This window comes from Egretta garzetta, unplaced genomic scaffold, assembly GCF_000687185.1.
Source record: "Egretta garzetta isolate BGI_Z169 unplaced genomic scaffold, ASM68718v1 scaffold20, whole genome shotgun sequence".
NCBI classification, from domain to species: Eukaryota; Metazoa; Chordata; class Aves; order Pelecaniformes; family Ardeidae; genus Egretta; species Egretta garzetta.
Genome location: NW_009258388.1, coordinates 181,251 through 201,585, shown reverse-complemented (window position 1 = coordinate 201,585; position 20,335 = coordinate 181,251). Strand labels below are relative to the sequence as shown.

Below are 20,335 nucleotides of genomic sequence, written 5' to 3'. Positions count from 1 at the left end.
GAGGGGGCGGCCATGGCGCCTGGGCGGGCGGGCTGCCCGCCGGTTCGGAGGTGGGGGTCATCCGTGTGCGCTGCGGTACAGTTGCCTGCGGGTGGCTGTAGCGCATGAGGGGGAAGGGTGGCAGGGAAAGCACGGCCCGAGGGAACGTGCATTGCCGGGTGGAGCTTTTGGGCAGCCCTGGGCTACTGCCTTCGTGGCAGTCCTGGGGGAGAAGCATAGCAAGTCAGCATCTCATCTCTGAAACCATCAGTGGAGTATTGACCAAGAGGTATTTAACCTGTTTATGCTCTCTCTGCAGGACAGTCAGGCTCCAGTCACGACTTGCATACGTTCAAGCCCCCCTCTGTGCACTGAGGTGTTCCCAGGGTGATGTTTTTGTCCCTGTGGTTACACCATCCCATTCCTCACCCCCCCTTAGCCAAAACCAGCTGGTGCTCTGGAGGGATGCCAGGTTCCTTTGATAGGGTAAAAAAAAAAAAATCACCCAGCATCTCCAGAGCCTGTGTCCAGGCAGGATGAACCCTTCCCCATCAGATTACAGGTGTGCACCAGTAATTACATGGACCAAGGTCAATCCATTTGGAGCTTAACTATCCTTGGCATTGGAAAGTTGCCGTAAATCCTCCTGCTGCAACTTACAGGTTCTGCCCCTACTAGACTGAGTTATTTGTTCCCTTTTTCTAACAGCCTTCCACATATTTAAAGACATCACATCTCTGCTCAGTCTCCTTTGAACTTCATTTTGTTTGATTTACCAGAAGTTCACACAGGACACAGAACATCACTTGGGCCAAGCCTGCATCCCCTCTTCCAGGAAGAAGCTGCAACAAGTTAACACGGGACTAACTCCCCGCAGCTCAGCCGGTGGCCACGCACAGCACAGCACGGGCTGACGTATCCCTCATCAATCTCCTGAAGCGTTGTTGTTCCTCTAGGCCTTCTCTAATCGAAAGACATTTTTAAGGTTGACATCTAGAACAGGGCACACACTCACAACTACAGCTACAACCTTAATACAAGGGTCAGGGAATTATTCACACCTTAAAAACTGCCTGAAGCCCGGTTGCGAAGATGGGAAGTGTTACAGCCAACAGCAAAATCACCTTCACAGCTGAAGAATTCTACTTACATCATACACTGAGGGTGAATTCTTCTCTCCCAAGCATCCTCACTGCAAGAACAATACACTAGAGCTGTGACTTTGCTCTTTCAACTTGAAGTACTTATGTCTTGCTCCCAGCAGCTTAAAAAATATGCAACTACACACATGGCAGAGTGAATAAAACATTAAATGCGTATTGTCCTAAGACACACAACTATATTATTCTCAATCCCGCAAACATGCCGGCCACGCTAAGCCAATACTGAAAGGAAGAGACTCACACTCAAAATATATGCTTAATTTTATTTATTACATTTAAGAAATATTAACATCTCAGGATATCTGGTTTACCATCTAAGTCCAGTCATAAGCAAGAAAAAAAAATGTTAACCATGTTTCAAATGAGCATTCTTACATTCATTCCCCCCTCTAACGTAAATAAAAGTTTGTTCAGCTGTATTAAATTCTTTTATGTGTTTGACTAATGGAAAAAAAAAAAGCATTAAAAATGTCTTAACTACCAGGCATCCTGGTTTGTTAATTGTTTGCTGGCACTTGTGTTCACAATCAAGCACTCCAGTTGGTTTGTTAATTTTTCCCCTTCTACCCGCAACTGTCTTTTTTGTGTGTTTTTTGTTTTGTTTTGGGATTTTTTTCTTTTTTTTTTTTTTTTTAATATCTGGATATGTAAGTTTGTTCAAATAAGTTTAAAAAGAAAAGAAATCTAGGGTTGTCTGTCTGAGAAGTTCCTGCACTGCTTCCCTTGATAACCCACCTATGGGATAACTGAAGGAAGTGATTTGCTTTCATTTTTCTGAATCTTATTGAGCAAAAGTTCTTTTTAATTCCATTTAAACTGAAAAAAGTACAGAAACACTGTCTTCATTTGATGGTGTGCATAAACATTACACTCCATATATAGCAAAAATATCTTTTATTTATAATTTACATTTCCACAAGTGAAAATTGTACATTTTTACATATACCGTTTCATTCCATTAAATTTTCACGCATCTACAGAACTTTCACACAATGACACCTGAAACTGTGCAGGCAGTAAGAAATTCAAATACAAAAATGTATTTATTAACCAAACAGTAGTTGAGGCCCTGCCTCAGTTGAACATTTTTATTTCATATAAAAAGTATTTGCCTTCCAGAGTTAACACAGCAGCTCTTCTGTAAAAAAAAATTCATACCTCAGTTCATTTAAACAGACTCGTCAGGTTCTGTTTTGATCTCTGTAGATGCAGGTGTGCTCTCTTCTGCACAGGCAGTAGGGGTGTCATCAGGTTCTTCCTTGACTTTAGGCGAGTCACAGGACTCTTGTGTTTCTTGTTTAACAATGTTCAACATTATATTTAGTGGGTTTTCTACAGGAGTCTTGCTGGGAGATGGTGTGCAATCAAATGATGATGTCTGCAAAGTCAAAGTCAGCGTAGCGTTAACACACGTTAATTTAACCATTTTTAGCTTCTGATCCTTTTTACTTTTTCAAAATGCAAACACGTTGATAGTCACATTAAAAATCCAACCTCTTCTTGATATCAAGACCCTAAGGAATCCCATTTTTTTTTAATAGCATTGCTTTTTCACAATTACTTTGAAAAGGTATCACCCAAGCAGTGATGAAATGCTTAACACATTACCATAAACTATTCCCCAGGGGAACTGTCACTCCTAAAGCATTAAAAACTAACACACACCAACACCCATTTACTCCATTTTTACAAATTCCTAAGATTGGGCACGTCACAACAATAAATGCACGATGTGTTTTCAAACCATGGTTTTGCTTTAGATGTGTACAACACGCAAGCTGTCAGGGTGCATCACACCAAGAAATACATTTTGGCTAATTCTGTGTTAGAAACTTGCCATGCCCAAGGCCTCCAAGTCTTTCTCTAGTCATTGGCAAGAGAAACAGGCAGCAGGCTCTGAACACGTCTGCTCCCTGCAAAGTCAGAGATCCAGCAAACAAACTGAAAGCAAAATGTGTCAAAAACTACAAAGAAGTATTCACTTACGTTTTGGTAATCTTCGTAGCAAGATGGATGGTAAATCTGAAAAAGAATTGTTATACATTTAAATACATAAAAATAAATTATAGCTGGATCACTGATTATGAACAGAACAGTGTCAAATACAGGTATTGCACAATTTGTCTAGCAAAAAAATAGTATGAGCAGGCCAAGTACGGTGTCAAATATAACTGGGAAAACATTTTGTGTATGTTTATTTAGGAGAAGTTATCACACAGAAGCCTGGTAAGTGCTGGGAATTATTTGTGTACAGCTGCATACAGAAATAATCAAACCAGTATCTACACCCGTACATAGAGACATTCATTTTTCTTTTAGCACTGCAGTAGAAGGGAAGGGTGGTGTGAGCCTATATTAACGATACCAGGACTTCATGCGCTTCCAAAGGTTGAGAGATTTATGTACTTGGAAGCCAGGAAAACGACCATGGGAATCCCTTCAGGAGAGAAAAAGCATTTGGCCCTCCCTCTTTTTTTTTTTTTGGCTATAATTTTTTTGGATTTTTTTACCGTAAGTATCACATGTAAGTAAAATCAGATTACCTTTTCATCTACTCTGATAGCATTCTTCAGATGCCACTCTTCCTCTTCCTCATCCCAATACTGTTCAAATTGCTCTTGGCAAATTTCACAGCTCTGAAAAGTTATTGGAGTAACAGAAAATGAGGTTATTGCAACAATTTACTGAACACGTGAACTTCAAGAACCTAGTAACAGTCAAACAAGGTTCTTTAAGATAAATACAACATGATCTTTCCTCCACACTTGAAAAATAACTTTAGAAAACTTTAATTAAAAATTATTTGAGTATAGTTTGCAGACGAAGCAACGATCATCATCTGGCCCTGAAGACTGCTGTCACTTGAGAAATGTAAGCTTTGCTCTTTTAGATGGGAAGTCTCTGCAAAATGCTTTCTAACAATCTAACGCTGTTTTACTGTCATGTAAAACAATCCAGTACAGGGATTTAATTGATTTTATTTATGGCATTATCTTCACTCCTTCCCCTAACCTGGAGTCTCAAATTAAAAAGGCAGGACTTTTAGATTAAGTATTAACATTCTTAGTATTTCTGTGCAAAAATAAACTCTGAGAACAAAGCACAAAAGATACTTTAAAAAATTAAAACAAAGGCCTTCATGGCTTGATAGCCGGTTTCTTAGAAACTTAGCATGTAGAACTAAATTGTAATTCTACCAACATTTGTATTTGATTACTACATCTACCAAATACAGATCTACTAGTTAGTTTAAGATTGAGATATTTCTTTGTCCTAATGCCGATCGTCTACTGAAAAAGAGATTTCTGTGTAGAAGTATCAAACCCCAGTAAACCCAGCCATTATCTGAATGACAAGGGACTATTTCCAATTCACTTGCTCTATTTACTCTTTCTATGGAAGCACTCAGTAAATGAACACACTTTCCCCATTTCAATTGTGCTAAAGCGGTGGAATGCCAGTGGGTGTGGATTTTTTTTGAACTACAGGTGACCTCTACTAATCTGCCACTGGGAAACAACCATTGCATACACAACTACACCACCTATGAACCGGCTGCACAGAGGTCCAAGAATAAGACTTCAGTCTACATACAGCCTGCTGTATGAAATAATGCTGTAAACTTCTTTAAGTATGAGATCATTCTCAGTATCTGGGCTAATAAAGGGAAGCTGAAACCTACCTCAACTGCTCCAGCTGGTCCAGCAGGGACACTCTGAAACTCCTTCTCTTTTGCCGCTTCTTGTGTCTTCAACACCACCTCTTCATGAGCTTTTTCGAAAAACTGGCTTTTTGCACGCTCCTCTAGATCAGCTATTTCTTCAAATTCAATCCAGTCCTAAGGAAAAAGTTTTCATTCACACTCAGACACTGACAAATAGCCAGAAATGTTTAAAAAATGCATCTCGGGAAAAAAAAAAGACATTATAAGAGTACTGTATTTAAGAAATCTCACTTCATTAAGCTGAAATGCTCCTCACATGCAGCATAGCAGAGCACACGCTTTCTCACAATGCTACACTTCAAACAAGCTTTTTCCAGAAAAAACACTATCCCTTAATTTCCATTCCATTCTCAGTGCAATCAAAACAGTACCAATAGCTTCAAACTGCTCATTCTTTGTCGTAGAATTGCCTTTTGTGTTTTGACAGGCATTTGAGAACTACTTGAAATATCCAAGACATCATTGTTTACCAAAGGCCAACTCCTGTGATGATGTAAATTTCAACTGCTACCCTACAGCAGGTACATAAGTAAAACAGAGAATCCAGCCTGTAATTTATCAAGACATATAGACTGCATTACTTACTGTTAAACTGTAGTACCATCTTCTGTGTGTAATTTTTCTGCTAACGTCTTTTTCTGTCCGGTTCTGACGATAATGCCAATCTAAATGATCTGCATAAACATCTGTCTGTGAAGTAGTGAATCTCATTCCACACGAGTAACACTGAATTCCAGTGTACAGTCGATTTATAACACTATCATAACGCCTACAAAAAGGGGGGAGAAAAAAAAAAAAAAAAAAAAAAAAAAGTCTTAACATTCCTTTTAAGAGAAACAGGTAAGAAGTTTCTCAGTAAGTTGCTTCATCTGCCCACAACAGTAGAGGAAAAGCATGAATCTGCAAGATTAAAGCATGCAATATATCTAAATTCTTTCTGATTTTCATAACACAAATGAAACATTCAAATAACAAACAATGGGCTCCTATTAACTATTCACGAGAAACGCGCTAGTGTTGTGTTTCATGCCTACTAGCTTCATCACCTAAAACTGCATAAAAACCACTTGCATTTGGCTCAGCCTACCACAAAGGTGGTAAAATTAGTAGTAACAAAGGAAGAAACACCGACTTCAACACATATCACAACCTTGCTGATAAGGTAGCAACATGCAGCTTGTGTAAAGATCATTTTCTCAGGTTAATTTTCCCTCTTTTTACTCCTTCCAATTCTCCAAGGCTAACATCAAAAACTGCAGGTCCTCCTAGTCACAAAGTAACATTTAAACATAATTTAAAAGCTCTCAGCTGTCTTGGATTAACTATCTAGATACTACCACGTCATTATTCTTACTGCGTTGTAAACTCATTCTAATATACGCACTGTCTAAGCTCTTCAACTGTGAAGTTTGTGAGGTCTGGAACATTTTGATCTTCATTCTGGTCATCATCTTCCTCTTCAGCAGCTGGCTGGGCTGATGTTTCATTCACTTCTAGAAAGCATCAAGATATAATTTTATCAAAATTTCAGTACATCATCAGAAGGAATGACATGCTCCTGAAAGTTATTTTTATTCAAAAATTAATAAATACGATTGGACTATGCTAAAACACAAGCGTGCACTACCTAAGTCATCTTCTAACAACATTTAAGAAGAAGCATACAAGATACTGTAAGTTACTCAGAATTTCAATTTAGGAAACCAGTATTTCACCTCAGTCTTTGGCATTAAAATTCAGCCTTCAGAGCCACAGAAATATTTCAGAAACCGACAAGAATCTGATTATAATCAAGAACAAGGCACATGACACCAAAGACAAAACTGACTGCTCTGAATAACTGAAGTGTACAAATTAAACAAGATACTAAGAATTTATTCCATTGCACGCACTACATTCCCTCCCAAACACAAAGTTAGTTTAAAAAGACATGCAGGAGTTCATAAAGTTCTTAAACTTAGCTTTACACTTTAGCTGTGGATAAACTGAGTAGTTAGAATATAATGGATCTACATACGTGCTGAAGTGGAATCAGTTTTTGACAGTTTGAGGATCCCTGTTGACAGCAGTTTAGCGAACAATTCATTGACATCAAGCTGTCCAAGGTGGTTATCAGGGTATGAATGTGGAAGGGCTCCTCGGGGAATTTTTTTTCTGCAGGAACACAAAAGGTTAGCATCAGAAATTTACTTCACTTTTATCAGTGTATTTCACAACACACCTTTTCTTCTGCTTCCTGTTTCTTACATTTTTTATTTCAAATTATTGATCAACTCTCTTTGCTTTATGTCTAGTCCTTGGCAAATTTCTTCCCTTGCAACAGCTTCCTTCGTAACGTATGCTGAAGTGCTATCTAAGCTGGTGCCCATACACAGAATTCTGCTGGATACTGTTTATTAAAATGTTGTATTTTCCTCATTTTACGCTTGAATATTTCACCAGGACCAATCTACTTCATCACCTACTTGAACCATTTATGACTTTTTAGGAGCTTTTCATTACTAACCATTCATACACTGGGAATGTTTACATACCCCAGCAACCACAAACCAGACCTACAGACTACCTTCCAGAAAAGCAGACCAAAGTATTTTTAGGTTTTTTTAGCACAACTACATACCAAACCACATGGTTAATGTAAACTCATGAAAGTCTTCACTGTTTGAGAGAAACCCCTGAAGAGATGAGGGTACTACAGAAACCACACCTATGGCCACCTCACTGAGGAGGCTTCCCTTAGTCCCTGCACACCCAGTACACCATGACATTACAAAAAGTTAATTTTTGTGGCTGCTAACAAACAGAACAATCCAAAAGAAATTAAAAGTTAGTTAATTCGTTACATACCTGCAGGGTTCTGAACAAAACTTCCAGGATTTGGCAAATACTGTTGACCTTGGCCATAAGGCCCTGGTTGAGCAGACATGAGAGAAACCTGTTAAAGTAAACACCGAAGTATTATTTTTGTATAATAATGCAATTATAAACTTACTTTTTAAATTTTATCATTAGCTTCTAGAGATTTCTCAATAATTTCATACATATTAAACTCCTTCCAGGAGTGACCCACGTCAGTTTGTTATTGAAAGGTCCAGGAATGACTACATAACATTTCCCTCATTTTCATTTCCCACTAAAAAAATTTCAAAACTCATACTAATTTTGCCTCTATGTAAGTTAAAAAGAATTTCTTCCACCTATCAAGCCTTCAATCACATTTTCCAAACACAGTACCTTCCTTCAAAATTGTTCCTGTTCACCAAAACAGAGCTCATCAGAAAGACATCTGAGAGACTCTTAAATATCTATTAACAAATGCTATTATGAGTTCTTATCTAAGAATTGAAGTAGCATCCACTATATGAAACACATCTTGAAAGGAGGATTCTTCAGCAAACCAGCTACAGTAAGCTTCAGGTAGAAAAACATTTTGTAACACACTTGTAATAAAAATGGGGTTTTTTTTTCCCCCTAACTGACTGCTTTCTGGATTTACAAAGAAAAGTTTAAATTGGTTAAGATTTTATCCCATTGGAGGTTAGCAGGACACATTACTTGCTTTTGTTCAGTTAACTCTTCATGCTCAATTGTAATGCCCCAAATGAAAAATGCCCTCTAAAATCTCTCATCTATTGAAAGAAATGACATCATTTGCACCGATGTTCAGGATCATCTTCCCCTTTTGACAAGAGCATTTCCAACAGGCAACAGCAAAGACAACCACACTCATAAAGCATGCTGGTGCCGAGATAATGTTACAAGACTGTAGTTCAACCGTGCCTGTGTCTTTCTCAATTTCCCCAAGTTACGGATCTCTCTCTGAAACTGGCTTGTCACCAGTACTAACAGCTGTGGAAAAACAACAGAATTATTCTGGTGCATTTAATTCTACACCATTTAGAAAAATTAATCATGTATACTCGCTTACATTACCTTTCATACTTCATACAGAATTCACTTTTGTGCAAGTTTAATGACAACACCACAGGTTTCCAATTACCTGGTTTTGTTTTCAAGTTAAAAATAGTAATTTCATTGTCATATTCTGAGCTACAAAGTGATTATAAAGATTCACTGTTTTAATTCTTAAAAAAAAATTCTTAAAAACCAGCAATGCACGTCCTCCTTAAATTATCCAGAAACTACTGAAGGATGAATTTTCTAGCTTGAAACTGGCTCCCAGTCTGCCAGCTCTTCAGAAAAATCTTCACTTTTTAGAGGAAGAAAAACTACTAATTCTCCATACAACATTTCTGCCAAGCAAGCCATTTAACGGAGTCAATTCTCACCTGATTACTTCCCATTGGCATGTTACCGAAGTTCCCATATTGAGGACCCTGAAGACTTTTTTCATCGAAGTAGTGTCCAGCTGCTCTCAATGGGAAATTCTGTGCTCCTGGGCCAGATGGCCCATTGAAATTTGGTCCAGGCGAACCATCAAATATATCAGGCCTCTGGAACTGCATCCCATGAGATGGTCCATTGTAGCCCTGGCCAGGATGTTCGACAAACGGACCACCTTGTCCATATGGTGACATTTCTAGTCTTGAGGCAGGATGGTTAGCTACATTTTCAAAACGTGCACCTTGAAGGCCAAGGGGCAAGTCAAATCTAGAGGCTGGCTGGTGAGGTCCATCAAATCTCTGAGGTATGGCTGTATCAAATCGTGGTTGTGCCTGTTGGCCAGGCGCCCTTTCAAATCTTGGACCAGGCTGTCCATGAATTCCATCAAATCTTTGCAGGAGAGACAGCTGTCCAGGCTGCCCATCAAATCCAGCTGCATGACAACCATCAAATCTCGGCCCGGCCCGACCCAGAGGACCATCAAATCTGAGTCCACCAGCTCCCTGGTGTACTGGCCCATCAATCAACCTAGGCCCTACACCTGGCTGACCATGTGGGCCTTCCAATCTGAGCCCACCACCTGATGGTCCATGTGGCCCCTCAAATCTGAGCCCACCACCTGATGGTCCATGTGGCCCCATAGGCTGACCATGTGGCCCCTCAAATCTGAGGCCACCTCCAGGTTGACCATGGGGCCCCAATGGCTGTAAATGTGGCCCCTCAAACCTGAGGCTACCCCCTGGTTGACCATGAGGCCCCAAGGGCTGACCATGGGGTCCCTCAAACCTGAGACCACCCCCTGGTTGACCTCGAGGCCCCATAGGTTGACCATGAGGTCCCTCAAACCTGAGACCACCTGAAGGCTGACCACGGGGACCCTCAAACCTGAGACCAACCCCAGGTCCTTCAAATCTAGGGCCACCTACAGGCTGCCCTGCAGGCCCCTCAAACCGCAAAGGCCCACCTATCTGCCCAAGAGGTCCCTCAAACCTCAGTGGACCTCCTCCACCAACCTGTCCAGGGGGTCCTTCAAACCTCAAGGCCCCTCCCAGCTGCCCTGGTGGCCCATCAAATCTTAGGGCTCCAGCTCCCCCTGCTCCTGCCAGTGGTCCATCAAACTGAGATGCACCTGCCCCCACCAAAGGCCCCTCAAATCTCATAGCAGCCTGTCCAGGTGGCCCATCAATTCTGGAACTTGAACCAGCAGCAGGACCATCAACAAAAGGACTTCCTTGTCCATCTACCCCAACCCTTGCAGCAGCCTGTCTAGGTGAGCCATCAAATAGAGGTCTGTCTTCCATTAGTGCGCTTATCCTCTGCTTTGCTTCAATGCCTCCAAATCTTGATCCTGGACTTTCCGGAAACGGTGCTTTCTCTGGATCTTCATACCTAGTTCTTTTGAAACGTTCACTGAATGGTGATCTTGGTTCCTCTCGAACACCTAAAAACCCAGAACAAACCAGATAAATAATTGGCAACATTTTAGTGAGTGGTTAACAGCTGTAAAATGAAGCAAAACCACATACCAGCTTGCCCAAGAAGCTGTCTTTCTTCACGATTATCAAATCTGCAGATTGCATCACCATCTATTTTCTGGAACTCTGTTGTGCTTTTCCCCTGTTGTCTGAGAGCATCTCTAAATTCATCTGATTCTCCCCAGCTGTCGTAAGGATCAAAGTTCTTAGAACCTCTTGCTCCTTTAGTAGCATTTGGTTCCTCCAGTCTTCGTCGACTCTCAAGTGGTGAGAGGTTGTCGGCAAAAGGTCTATTAGTGCCGCTAACAGGAGAGTGTCTCCTTGATCTTTCTCCAAATGGTTCTTTTCTGTCAAACTGTACTCCACGCTTGGCTTTTGCTTGCTCACATTCTATTCCAGAAAGCAATGCATCAGGCAAATGATAATCCAAAATATCATCAGGATCCAACAGATCAAGCCTTGACAATGAATGCTGAACTTGTGTTCTTTTTAGTTTAGCCTTATGCTCGTAGTATGTTAATTCTGCATCGGACAGAAGAGGTTTCTTTTTCAAACCACATTTTTCCTCTGTAGGGCTATCCCAGACATTACATCTGTGTTTTCCTTCCTGATACTGGAACAGCTGGCGGATCTGATGAGCTACCATGAGGAACTCATCTTGTGTTATTTCACCAGATGTTAAGCGTTCATTGGCCTGTAATATAAAGTTAAAGTTTAGACTTCTAAAAAGAAAAGCAAAGCAAACTATACCCAGGACACATCTATGAAGACAGATTTGTTAATATTACCTTCTTAAGTAATTCTCTCTTGCTTGCAGATGTCAGTTCTTTGGGAATCTGTAAATTAGCATCCACACTTAACCGGTGCTGCTGCTTTGGTGCTCGGGGTGATAAAATTCCTTTACCAGCAGGCCAGTTTTCCCGGTGTCTTTGGTGAGGGGATTTACCAAGTGCTTGGTGTTCTTCACTCTGCTGTGAGCTGAAAGCAAAAATAGATTTAAAATACAGATTACTTCTTTATTCAGGACATAACTTGTTACAGTCCTATTAGAACCGATCATGGCAAAACATCACTAGCACCTTAGAATCTAAGTATGCATAATTTCCCTCTCTCTCAGTAGCAGAAAGAAGTTAAACTTATCAATTTTAACAATCTGAACATTGCCTCCCAAAGCTGACTATACTGAAGTCAGCAGTAGGACTTCCACCAACTTCGAACAGAAATTGCTTAAAAGATAGTAACTTACTTTTTATTTTCTTCCCAACCAGATTTCCACCTCTTGCCTGATTTGGATCCTTGCCAGTTTTCTGCATTCTCCTTTGGATCAGGAGAAGCTTTTGTAGAATGCTGGCTTGCTGTTTCTTGAGGCCTGTCTTCTTGGGCTTTTTTCACTCTCCTCGGATCTCGCACCTCCTGTTTAGCATTTCTCTTATTAGAATTTCTTTCATCTCTTGCTGCTTGTGTTCCTTCTTCAACATGAGACTGCTTAGGACCTATCTGACGTATCTTTCCAATTTTAGGAGTTGATGAAGTGGGAGATAAACTCCTAAGTCGTCTTTTGGGTGATCTCCTCTCTCGTCTTTTTGGAGAATGTGTAGATGGTGACCGTGCCTTAGGAGAGCGTGATCGTGACCGTTTCCTATTACTTGATCTCCCTTGTTTTCCACCCTGCTTTTCTGACTCCTCTGTAGCCGTGTCTTGTTTCTGAACAGCACCATTAATTACTTTATTTCTGCTCCCTACTGGTCTATGTTCACATGTCTTATGTTCCTCTTTCTCTTTTTTCTCTGTACTTCTCCTCTTTTCTTTCACCTCCTCCTCTTTGCCCTCCAACTTATCTTGAAGATGTCTTTTCAGTCTTGGATCTCGCTTACTAATTTCAGATACTTTTGTGCTTTCACATTCCTGGGTTTTAGTATCTTTAGTATTGGGTAGCTTATTTTTTAAAGGGGATGGTGACTTAGATTTTGCTTCTGACTGGTCAAGTTCTTTCTTCTGTGTTTTTTCACTTGCTTTTAATTTTTCTTGCTTTGTTGAGTTTTGTTTTTCAGCCTGTGTTGTTTTGTTTGCCTTGGCATCAGACTGACTGGTCGTGTTTGGTGGAAATTCTTTCCTATGAGATTGATCTTTAGTATGAGAAGAATGTTGAGCCATCCTATTAAGTCGAGGATCCCTATTCACTATTTTGATATCATGAAGGGGAGGACTTGGGGATGGTTTGGTTTTTTCGGATTGCACAGCAGTCTGATGAGGTGGTTTAACTGTCATATGAGGTGTAGGAGACATGTGTTGCTTGGAAGGTGCTGGAACTGAAGCTATAGTAGATGAACCTTGCTGGACGCTAAGAGATACAGCCTGAAACAGGAAAAAATCCAGCATTAATCTGCATGACACCACTCCTACCCAGAGATGGTCACATTTTGTCTCGAAACCGAAACTGTAAATAGAAATGTCTTGGAAGTTGTGAGATTCAGCTATTTAACTGAAAAGGAACCCATTAATTGCTAATTACAAGTGTTAAAACAATGCAGTACCATTACAAAACACCAAATTAAATGTAAGGCAAAATCAGTACTACAAAGTCAATACTGCAAAACATGTAACTTAAGACACATGTTCTCATTACCGCGTTAGTTTTTCTATATATTCCACATGCTCAAGGCAATTAAGCTGCCAAGTATCTCATCTAATTTTCATATTTCTGAACTTCAAAGATCCTTTATTTTGGACATAGCAAGACTTTCAATTACTAATGTGGAACAATACAGCTTAACCACCACCTTCTGATGGTGGCATCGAACCAACCTAACCTAATGAGGAAAGTGACGTTATTTCCAACAATCAGGATTCCTTGTTCTGTAGCAAGAGCAAATATATTTGAAAAAGCCTGGCTTGCTGTGAGTGATGAGGTAGAAGATGAGGATCACAGGCAGACATCATTTTGGAAAAGAAGTTAAAATCAGAACCACAAAAACTTCACTTCTTTTACCTCTATTCTGAGTGTAATTCTTAAGGTTTTTAGGTAACAAAACTGTTCAGGAACCAGAGATCAACTTGCATTGCTCTAGTCCTAAAACAGCTATACTTGCCTAACATGAGGCAAAAATAGTGTACTGCAGTTACCAGTATAGCTACGTACTGTCCAAAAGAGACCCAATTATAAAAGTTTCATCAACTACCCTACTCACCAACTGTGCTTTAGTCTGTTCCAGCTCCAGCTCTAATTTTTTTTGCTGAAGTTCTAACAACTGCTTTTGCTTTGCAAGCAATTGCTGCCTTATCAGTTGCTCCTGTGTCAAATTCTTTTGTATTTCAGGAACAGCTGGAGGAGTAGAGGCACCAGAAGTGACAGCAGAGGTAGGTGCAGTAGATTCCTCTGGCTGAAAACAGAATAAAAGAAGTTACATTTAAAATCCTGATGGAATCATCCAACTCCATCTCCTTTAACCGTTACCATGATCTAATACTGGGAGTTGGTTTGTGGGACTTAAGTTTGTATAGCAGTTATAAATTGCATTTTCAATGCAAAATATAACTAACTATTTAAAACTTTTGCCCCACTAGAATTTGCCTGCTGTGACAGGTATATGTCATCTGATATAAATTCAGCAAAGTTCCAAAATCTAGAATAGTTTTGAAATATAAAAACCCAACCCATCAAATATTCTGAATTCAGAAATTCCTCTTACCTGTCTACAAAGGTCAGATACTTCATTTTTAATATACTAAATTGTCAAAAAGCAGCATACAAACAATGAAAACTACACATATTACCATCTGCTCATACAGTAGACATAAAAACTTACCGATTTATTTAAAAACTTAGGGTTCACATGGATGCTAGAAGTATTCACATTTGGGGGCAGAGGTTTAATTGGCCAAGCAGGATCTAATGAGTTGACTCTGACATCAAGTGCATATAGTTTCTTCAAAGGAAAAATATCATCCCATGTGGAGCGTAATTTAAATAAACTTTTCCTAGTATTTTCATCCACCTAAAACAATAAAACAATTCTATGGCTTGTTAAGTTAATATAAAACAATTTCTTAAACTTTTCTGTAGAACTTAAGACTTCATTTATTTCCTATTTCTATCAACAGTTTGCCATTTTAACACATTGAACTTGCTACAACAGAATTTATAAGCAGTGCAGATCATACATCTATACCAACGGAATCGGTAACAGAAGCTCAAATGTGGAATTGTTGTTTCAAGGCCATTTGAAGGTTTTATTGTATATTACCATTCTCTGAGAATTTTCTTTCAACTTTTCCATTACCAAAATTCTCATTTTACTTGCCCAATTTCTGTGGAAAAAAATACAGTAACAAAAATATTGAAAGGCAACAGCCTCTGAGACAATACATTATTCAAGCGTTTGTGCTGAATGGAGTATAACAATGACAAACAAATCAGGAAACAACAAACTGTGAACAGAAAAGGTGTTTTGCTCAGCTGTTTAGGCACTGAGGATTTTTTTTCCAACAAATGCAAGAAAAGGGGTATTAGCTAAAATGAAGTCAATTATATTTCAGTTCAGCTGCAGAACTAGACCCATCTGTGAGCCACAGATCAAGCGTAGGACCAGTGCCCATTTTCTCTCTTCACAATTAGTTTGGATTATCTCATGACAGGTAAGCTAGAAATTGACAGTAAAGCAAAATTTAGTTCATGTCATAACTTGAGAAGTTCAATTAAACAATAAATGAAGAACATTTGAGGACAAATTATATGCAGCTGTCCTAATGTCAATATCCCAACTCAATCTTTAAGTTTTGACTATGTAGATGGGTTTTGCTGCAGTTTTATTTTTAAGATGTTACAGCAAGACATAAATAGTCTGGGAAGTTCAGAGGTTCTTTCAGGGAAGAGCAGGAACTTCAACAAAAATAATTCATACTTAGTTGTTGGGGGATATGAAGTTCACTGCAAAAAGTGCAGAAGTGACTGAGCAAAAATTTCTGACTTTATCAAGCGTCTGAAGATACCTTAGTGACCATTTACTGATAAATTGGTAACAAAGTCAGTGCTGGAATCCTACCTGCATCTTTTAACACAACCAATTAATCTCTTAGAAGTGACGTCCACTTTACACATTTAATTAATCCACATTAATTAAATCATTCTAGTTAACTTAGTAGACAGTTAACTTATAAAACTCTGAAAATCAGTTAATGTCCAGAGCTTCAGCTGCAACATTAAATGCAACTCAGTAAAAGAATATTCACAATTTAATACTGAAAAATAAAGTGTCTACCTATCTATCTACTCTACACACAGGAGTTTAAGTCTTCTACGGTCATTATTACAATCTATTCCTTATTTCATCATGCATCTTACATTTGAAAAACACATATAAAGCATACTGGGACCCTAGATCCTTGCTGATACGTAAGGATAGATAAATATGCAAAAGCTCCGTTCATCTCATTCATACGAGATGCCACTGTCTTATAGCATACAGGAAACCACAGAAGTTAACCCTTTGTTTCTGATCCAACTTAAACCCATTCAAGTCCAGCCTTTCAAAAACCAGGACTTTGATTTGCCTTTCTCACTGAGGAGTAAGCAAAATTACTGGGTTTAACGATTAAGAGCAAAACCTAAAAGATATGCAGCAGTTTTCAATGTTAAATTAAATTAAAACACATACTTATAATGTAATATAGCAATACAGTCTAATACCCTTCCCCCCCAGCACTTTTTTCAAATTACAGACCACCAGGAGAGAATCAGGTGTCAGTGCTATTCACTCTTCACAGTTTAAGCACTCATTTTGTGCATCAGAAATTAAGTAAATCAGACAAATCTAACTACAGGAGAAAGAAGCTGTGAGAAATCCTCAAGAAACTGATTCTCAGTCTATTCTTGGTATAAAGACTATTTACTATCTTAAAAAATAAACCAACAATTCATAATTAATTGGTCTATACATTACAGAAAGTCCATCCAGGTGAGCAACTGGTAACCAAAACACTGTTAGTAAAATCTTGCCTGGATAGGAAAATTACAGACATTGAAGAACCAAATTAAGTAAGACTTTGCATCTTTCAACTAATACGTAACTTACATGCTTGACAGCAGCAGGAACAATCTTCCACAGTATAGATACACTACTGAGATTTATAAAAAACAATCAATTTGTATAGTTCACCACCCAAGAAAACCCAAAACTGAAAGCATGTATTTATTTTACCAGGAACAAATTTTGCTTAGAATACAGAACTTTTCTGAAAATGTATATACCTTTTCAAATACACAAATAAATGTTGCAACTAGGTTTTTAGTAAATGCAGTAAGATATTCTCTTCCCACATTCTTGACAATGGAATCCATAAGATACATAACAGGGAGCTTCTCTGATGCAGGAGCCTGGAGCAATAAGAAGAAACTGAGAAGTTTAGTACAACAAAAACATATTTTAAACTTTTTAAATAAAGGGATTACCAATCCCAGAAATACAGACCTCTCTTTCTGGTTGCCACTATAAACACCAAGGGATTTGGCTTGGGATTTTTTGTTTATACAAAAACTTAACTTGGAAAATCGATACTCAGTTCAAAGTATAGCGCAGTGGGTCTATCACACAAAAAAAGGAACACCTTAGGTTATTTCGTTTGCTTATCAAAGCCTTGGAAAAAAGGGGAAAAAAAAAAGGAAGAAAAAAGAAGCCCACAAGACAGTATTGCTGCTAGTGTACTGAGTGTAACCTTTCAAAACCCACTTGAGAAAGTATTTTAAAGTTAGCAGGAAACCATCGTTAGCACTTCAAGGAACTTCTAAAAAACAGTTTGTAATTCAAACCTCCTGAATGCTTGTTTTTCTGGATTTCACAGAACACAAATCAGACTTCTGGCAAATAGCCCAAATCACTGAACTTCTGTAGCCGTAGATTATGTGTCGAGTATCACAGTCTTTTCATATACTACACGGAGAATAGGTCGCACCTATTTCACTGTAATCCAAACAGACGGAGCAAGGAGTCCCACTCTCTCTTGGCACTTGTAGACAGCAAAAGTTCAGATCTCCAGAGTGCATGCAAAAATGCACAGTCAGAACAAAGTTCAAAATCCAGACAAAACTGAATCATGTACTTGACCAGGTAAAAGCACAGACAAGCTCAGGAACTGCAACCACGATTTTCACAGAAGGGAGTCTTCAAACTCTGGACACATCTTTGCTACAAGAGGAGGCTTGGGTTTTGTTGTTTGGCTTTTGGTTGTGGTTTTTTTTTTTTTTAAATCCATTTTCAAAACTTGTAGCAAGTTTGTGCGATAGAAGTGTGGTGACGCTGGACCGCTACAGCGACTTCTAATGTACACAAAGCACTAGAGGCCCAAATCAAGGTGATTTTAATGCCCACCATTGGCTTTCACAAAGCAGAAGGCACAGCAAAGTTCCAGAACACACCAGCAAGTACACAGACTTGTTGAAGAGGACAACATGAAAGACAACACCACAAGCTGTGTGTTGACCATGATCCCCTTAGAAGAGCATCCACTCATAATCAAGTCCCATTCACCATCCGGTAAACTCAGGGTAAAACCAGAAGAACTTCACTCACTGCTCATTTAAAACAGGCTAGGCTACTAGGTTAATTAACGACACCTTACTTCGCAGGCCCATTGTCCAGGCAAGTGTATGGAAGTGCTCTTGCTTTACAATTTTAGATTTAATTCCTTCCCCTTTAAGGTGGTTCACAGAAGGGCACCGAGTCAACAATACTTTTATATGGGTAAATCACACAGTTTCCTCGCCCTTAGATGTGTATTAATTTACCATGACCTGAAACTTAATATTGAAGCGGGCAGAATTCCTTGTTAGTTGGGGGCAGGGGGGTCACTGCCTTTGAGCGTACTGAAAAAAGGTAGAAACAGGCAGGTGGCATATTTCATACACATAAAGACAGAAAAATGCAGTTAAGTTAGCTAAAGCTAATTGCAGCACACTAAAAGCCTATCTTACACTATGATGCAATACTGAGCTGCAAACAAGCTAACATGCAAGTGGTAGAATAAAGGCATCTCTCTAGTCTCGGAAATCAAAGACTGTGGGTCTACAGCTACTTAATATTAAAATGCCTATGGAATACTGGTTTCTTCTTTAAAGCAGTCTGTACAATGGCACATTAAAAACACTACTCTAAGTTCTGAATGCCTTCCTTTATAAAACATATGACAGTGCACCGTTTCTGACTTTTAAAGTCAGCTGTTAGGGAAACAGAGTGTCTCAGAAGTACCTATGCCCAAGAGCTACTGACACAGGATGTTATGTTCTTCCATTTCACCAATGTATGGAAGTTATACTCAGCTAAGCTTCAAGTTTGAAACGCTGGGGAATCAATTTAGTAGCAAAGGCACGGTAACAAATTTAACTGTCACTTTCATTATGCATCAGACTGTTAAAAATAATCATACATAGAAGCACCGTAATCTAGTAAGGAAGCCTACTTCAAACTACGGCACAGAATTAGCTTAGCATACCCTGCTTCAAATATAAGCTACTCAGGTGTCACATTTTAAGAACCATGACTTAAATATGGTTGGAATATTTAAGTCTTCTCTTCTGGAAATGTTTGTCACAGTATCTAGCGCATATTCCAGTAACCACAGAAGGGGATCCCAGACTTGAATGTATTTTGTTTTCAGGTGGCCTATCCAGTACCCCCTAGCAAGAAAGACGCCCGCACGACACTAACCAAAAGGCAGGGAGGCGCCGCATAATCACCAGAACACAGAAGAACACTAACTCTGAGCTCATCAGAATAATATTAAAGACTTCATTACATAATTCCCACTGTTCCTTCAAATAATGTAGGAAAGCTATTGTTGGAAATGTGTGGCTCTTTTATTAGTTTCCTAAAAGATTGCAAGTTTAAAATCATATCTGGCAATCGAACCCCAAGTCACAAACTTGTGCAAAAATTTGTTTAAAAAAACAACCTTGTATACAAAAATGGGTCTTGGAAACAAATTCTGCACTATACAATGGTAAATAAAAAGACAAATACATATTTCACACTTTTTATTTACAAATTTTATAATACCAGTCACACATTTCAGAACCATTTATTAAATTGTAAAGCAGACCACTCAAGTTTTACACTAAACAAACTGTCTCCAGGCAACACTTTTTAAAAGTGGCTTAGTAAAGGAGATCACTTTCCCAGAAACAACTAAAAACTTGCCTTGAATAAACCACAGTCACAAACAGTAACTAGGCAAAACTAACCATTGATACAGGATTTAAGACATCTTTAAAAAAAAAAACCACACTTCAGGGCAGGCTCTAAATCACCCAGAAATGAAAAAAAAAATTTGACAGCATTGATATTTATCACAAATCATTTTATACACATCCACTGCCCTTTAGCAGATATAATGGTGAGATCTATTAGATTATGAGGTCACCTCCCCAAGGAATGGCAAAACTCAGCCACTGGCAGCATTTAGAACTAGACTGGAAGAAGTCTGTGGAACACTAAAAAGCCATCCTGCATTGATAGAAAGACAGATTAAATAACTTAAGAGATCATTCCCTCCCCATCATTAGATTGTACAATTCTCACCATTATAAACCACGATTTAAAGCCAAAGGAAAAAAGCCTTTGAACACCTGAGATCAGAGGGAGCAAGGGAAACAACGGGGG

The 20,335-nt window shown here is 39.0% G+C and overlaps 1 protein-coding gene and 1 long non-coding RNA gene across 3 annotated transcripts in view; one reads left to right on the top strand and one right to left on the bottom strand.

Annotated features, from left to right (window-relative positions):
• Positions 1-2,162: 2,162 nt before the first annotated feature.
• Positions 2,163-17,240, bottom strand: PCF11 (PCF11 cleavage and polyadenylation factor subunit). 2 transcript variants are annotated; one of them, XM_009642347.2, is made up of 15 exons: positions 16,933-17,240; positions 14,492-14,680; positions 13,874-14,065; positions 11,932-13,040; positions 11,474-11,663; positions 10,737-11,379; positions 9,156-10,651; positions 7,714-7,801; positions 6,884-7,003; positions 6,251-6,359; positions 5,452-5,635; positions 4,825-4,980; positions 3,686-3,778; positions 3,129-3,164; positions 2,163-2,520 (listed from the first exon to the last, which is right to left on the bottom strand). In XM_009642347.2, exons 1-15 carry the CDS (start codon positions 17,029-17,031, stop codon positions 2,311-2,313), a joined length of 4,914 nt encoding a protein of 1,637 aa, XP_009640642.1. In that variant the 5' UTR covers positions 17,032-17,240; the 3' UTR covers positions 2,163-2,310. The 2 variants fall into 2 exon arrangements, with proteins under 2 accessions (XP_009640642.1, XP_035753850.1); XM_035897957.1 differs by having other exon boundaries at positions 6,251-6,356; positions 16,933-17,129.
• Positions 16,095-20,335, top strand: part of LOC118452675 — a 24,862-nt gene continuing 20,621 nt past the window's right edge. Inside the window, exon 1 of the long non-coding RNA XR_004842485.1 lies at positions 16,095-16,106. This is a non-coding gene — a long non-coding RNA (uncharacterized LOC118452675). The remainder of the gene's footprint in view (positions 16,107-20,335) is intronic.

Excerpts from the sequence above, each read along its gene's own strand:
- PCF11 (XM_009642347.2), bottom strand. The coding sequence starts at position 17,031 with ATGTATCTTATGGATTCCATTGTCAAGAATGTGGGAAGAGAATATCTT. Across the intron at positions 11,664-11,931 it reads GGTTGGGAAGAAAATAAAAA|CTCACAGCAGAGTGAAGAAC; the intron begins GTAAGTTACTAT and ends TTTTGCTTTCAG. Across the intron at positions 3,165-3,685 it reads CTATCAGAGTAGATGAAAAG|ATTTACCATCCATCTTGCTA; the intron begins GTAATCTGATTT and ends ATTCTTTTTCAG.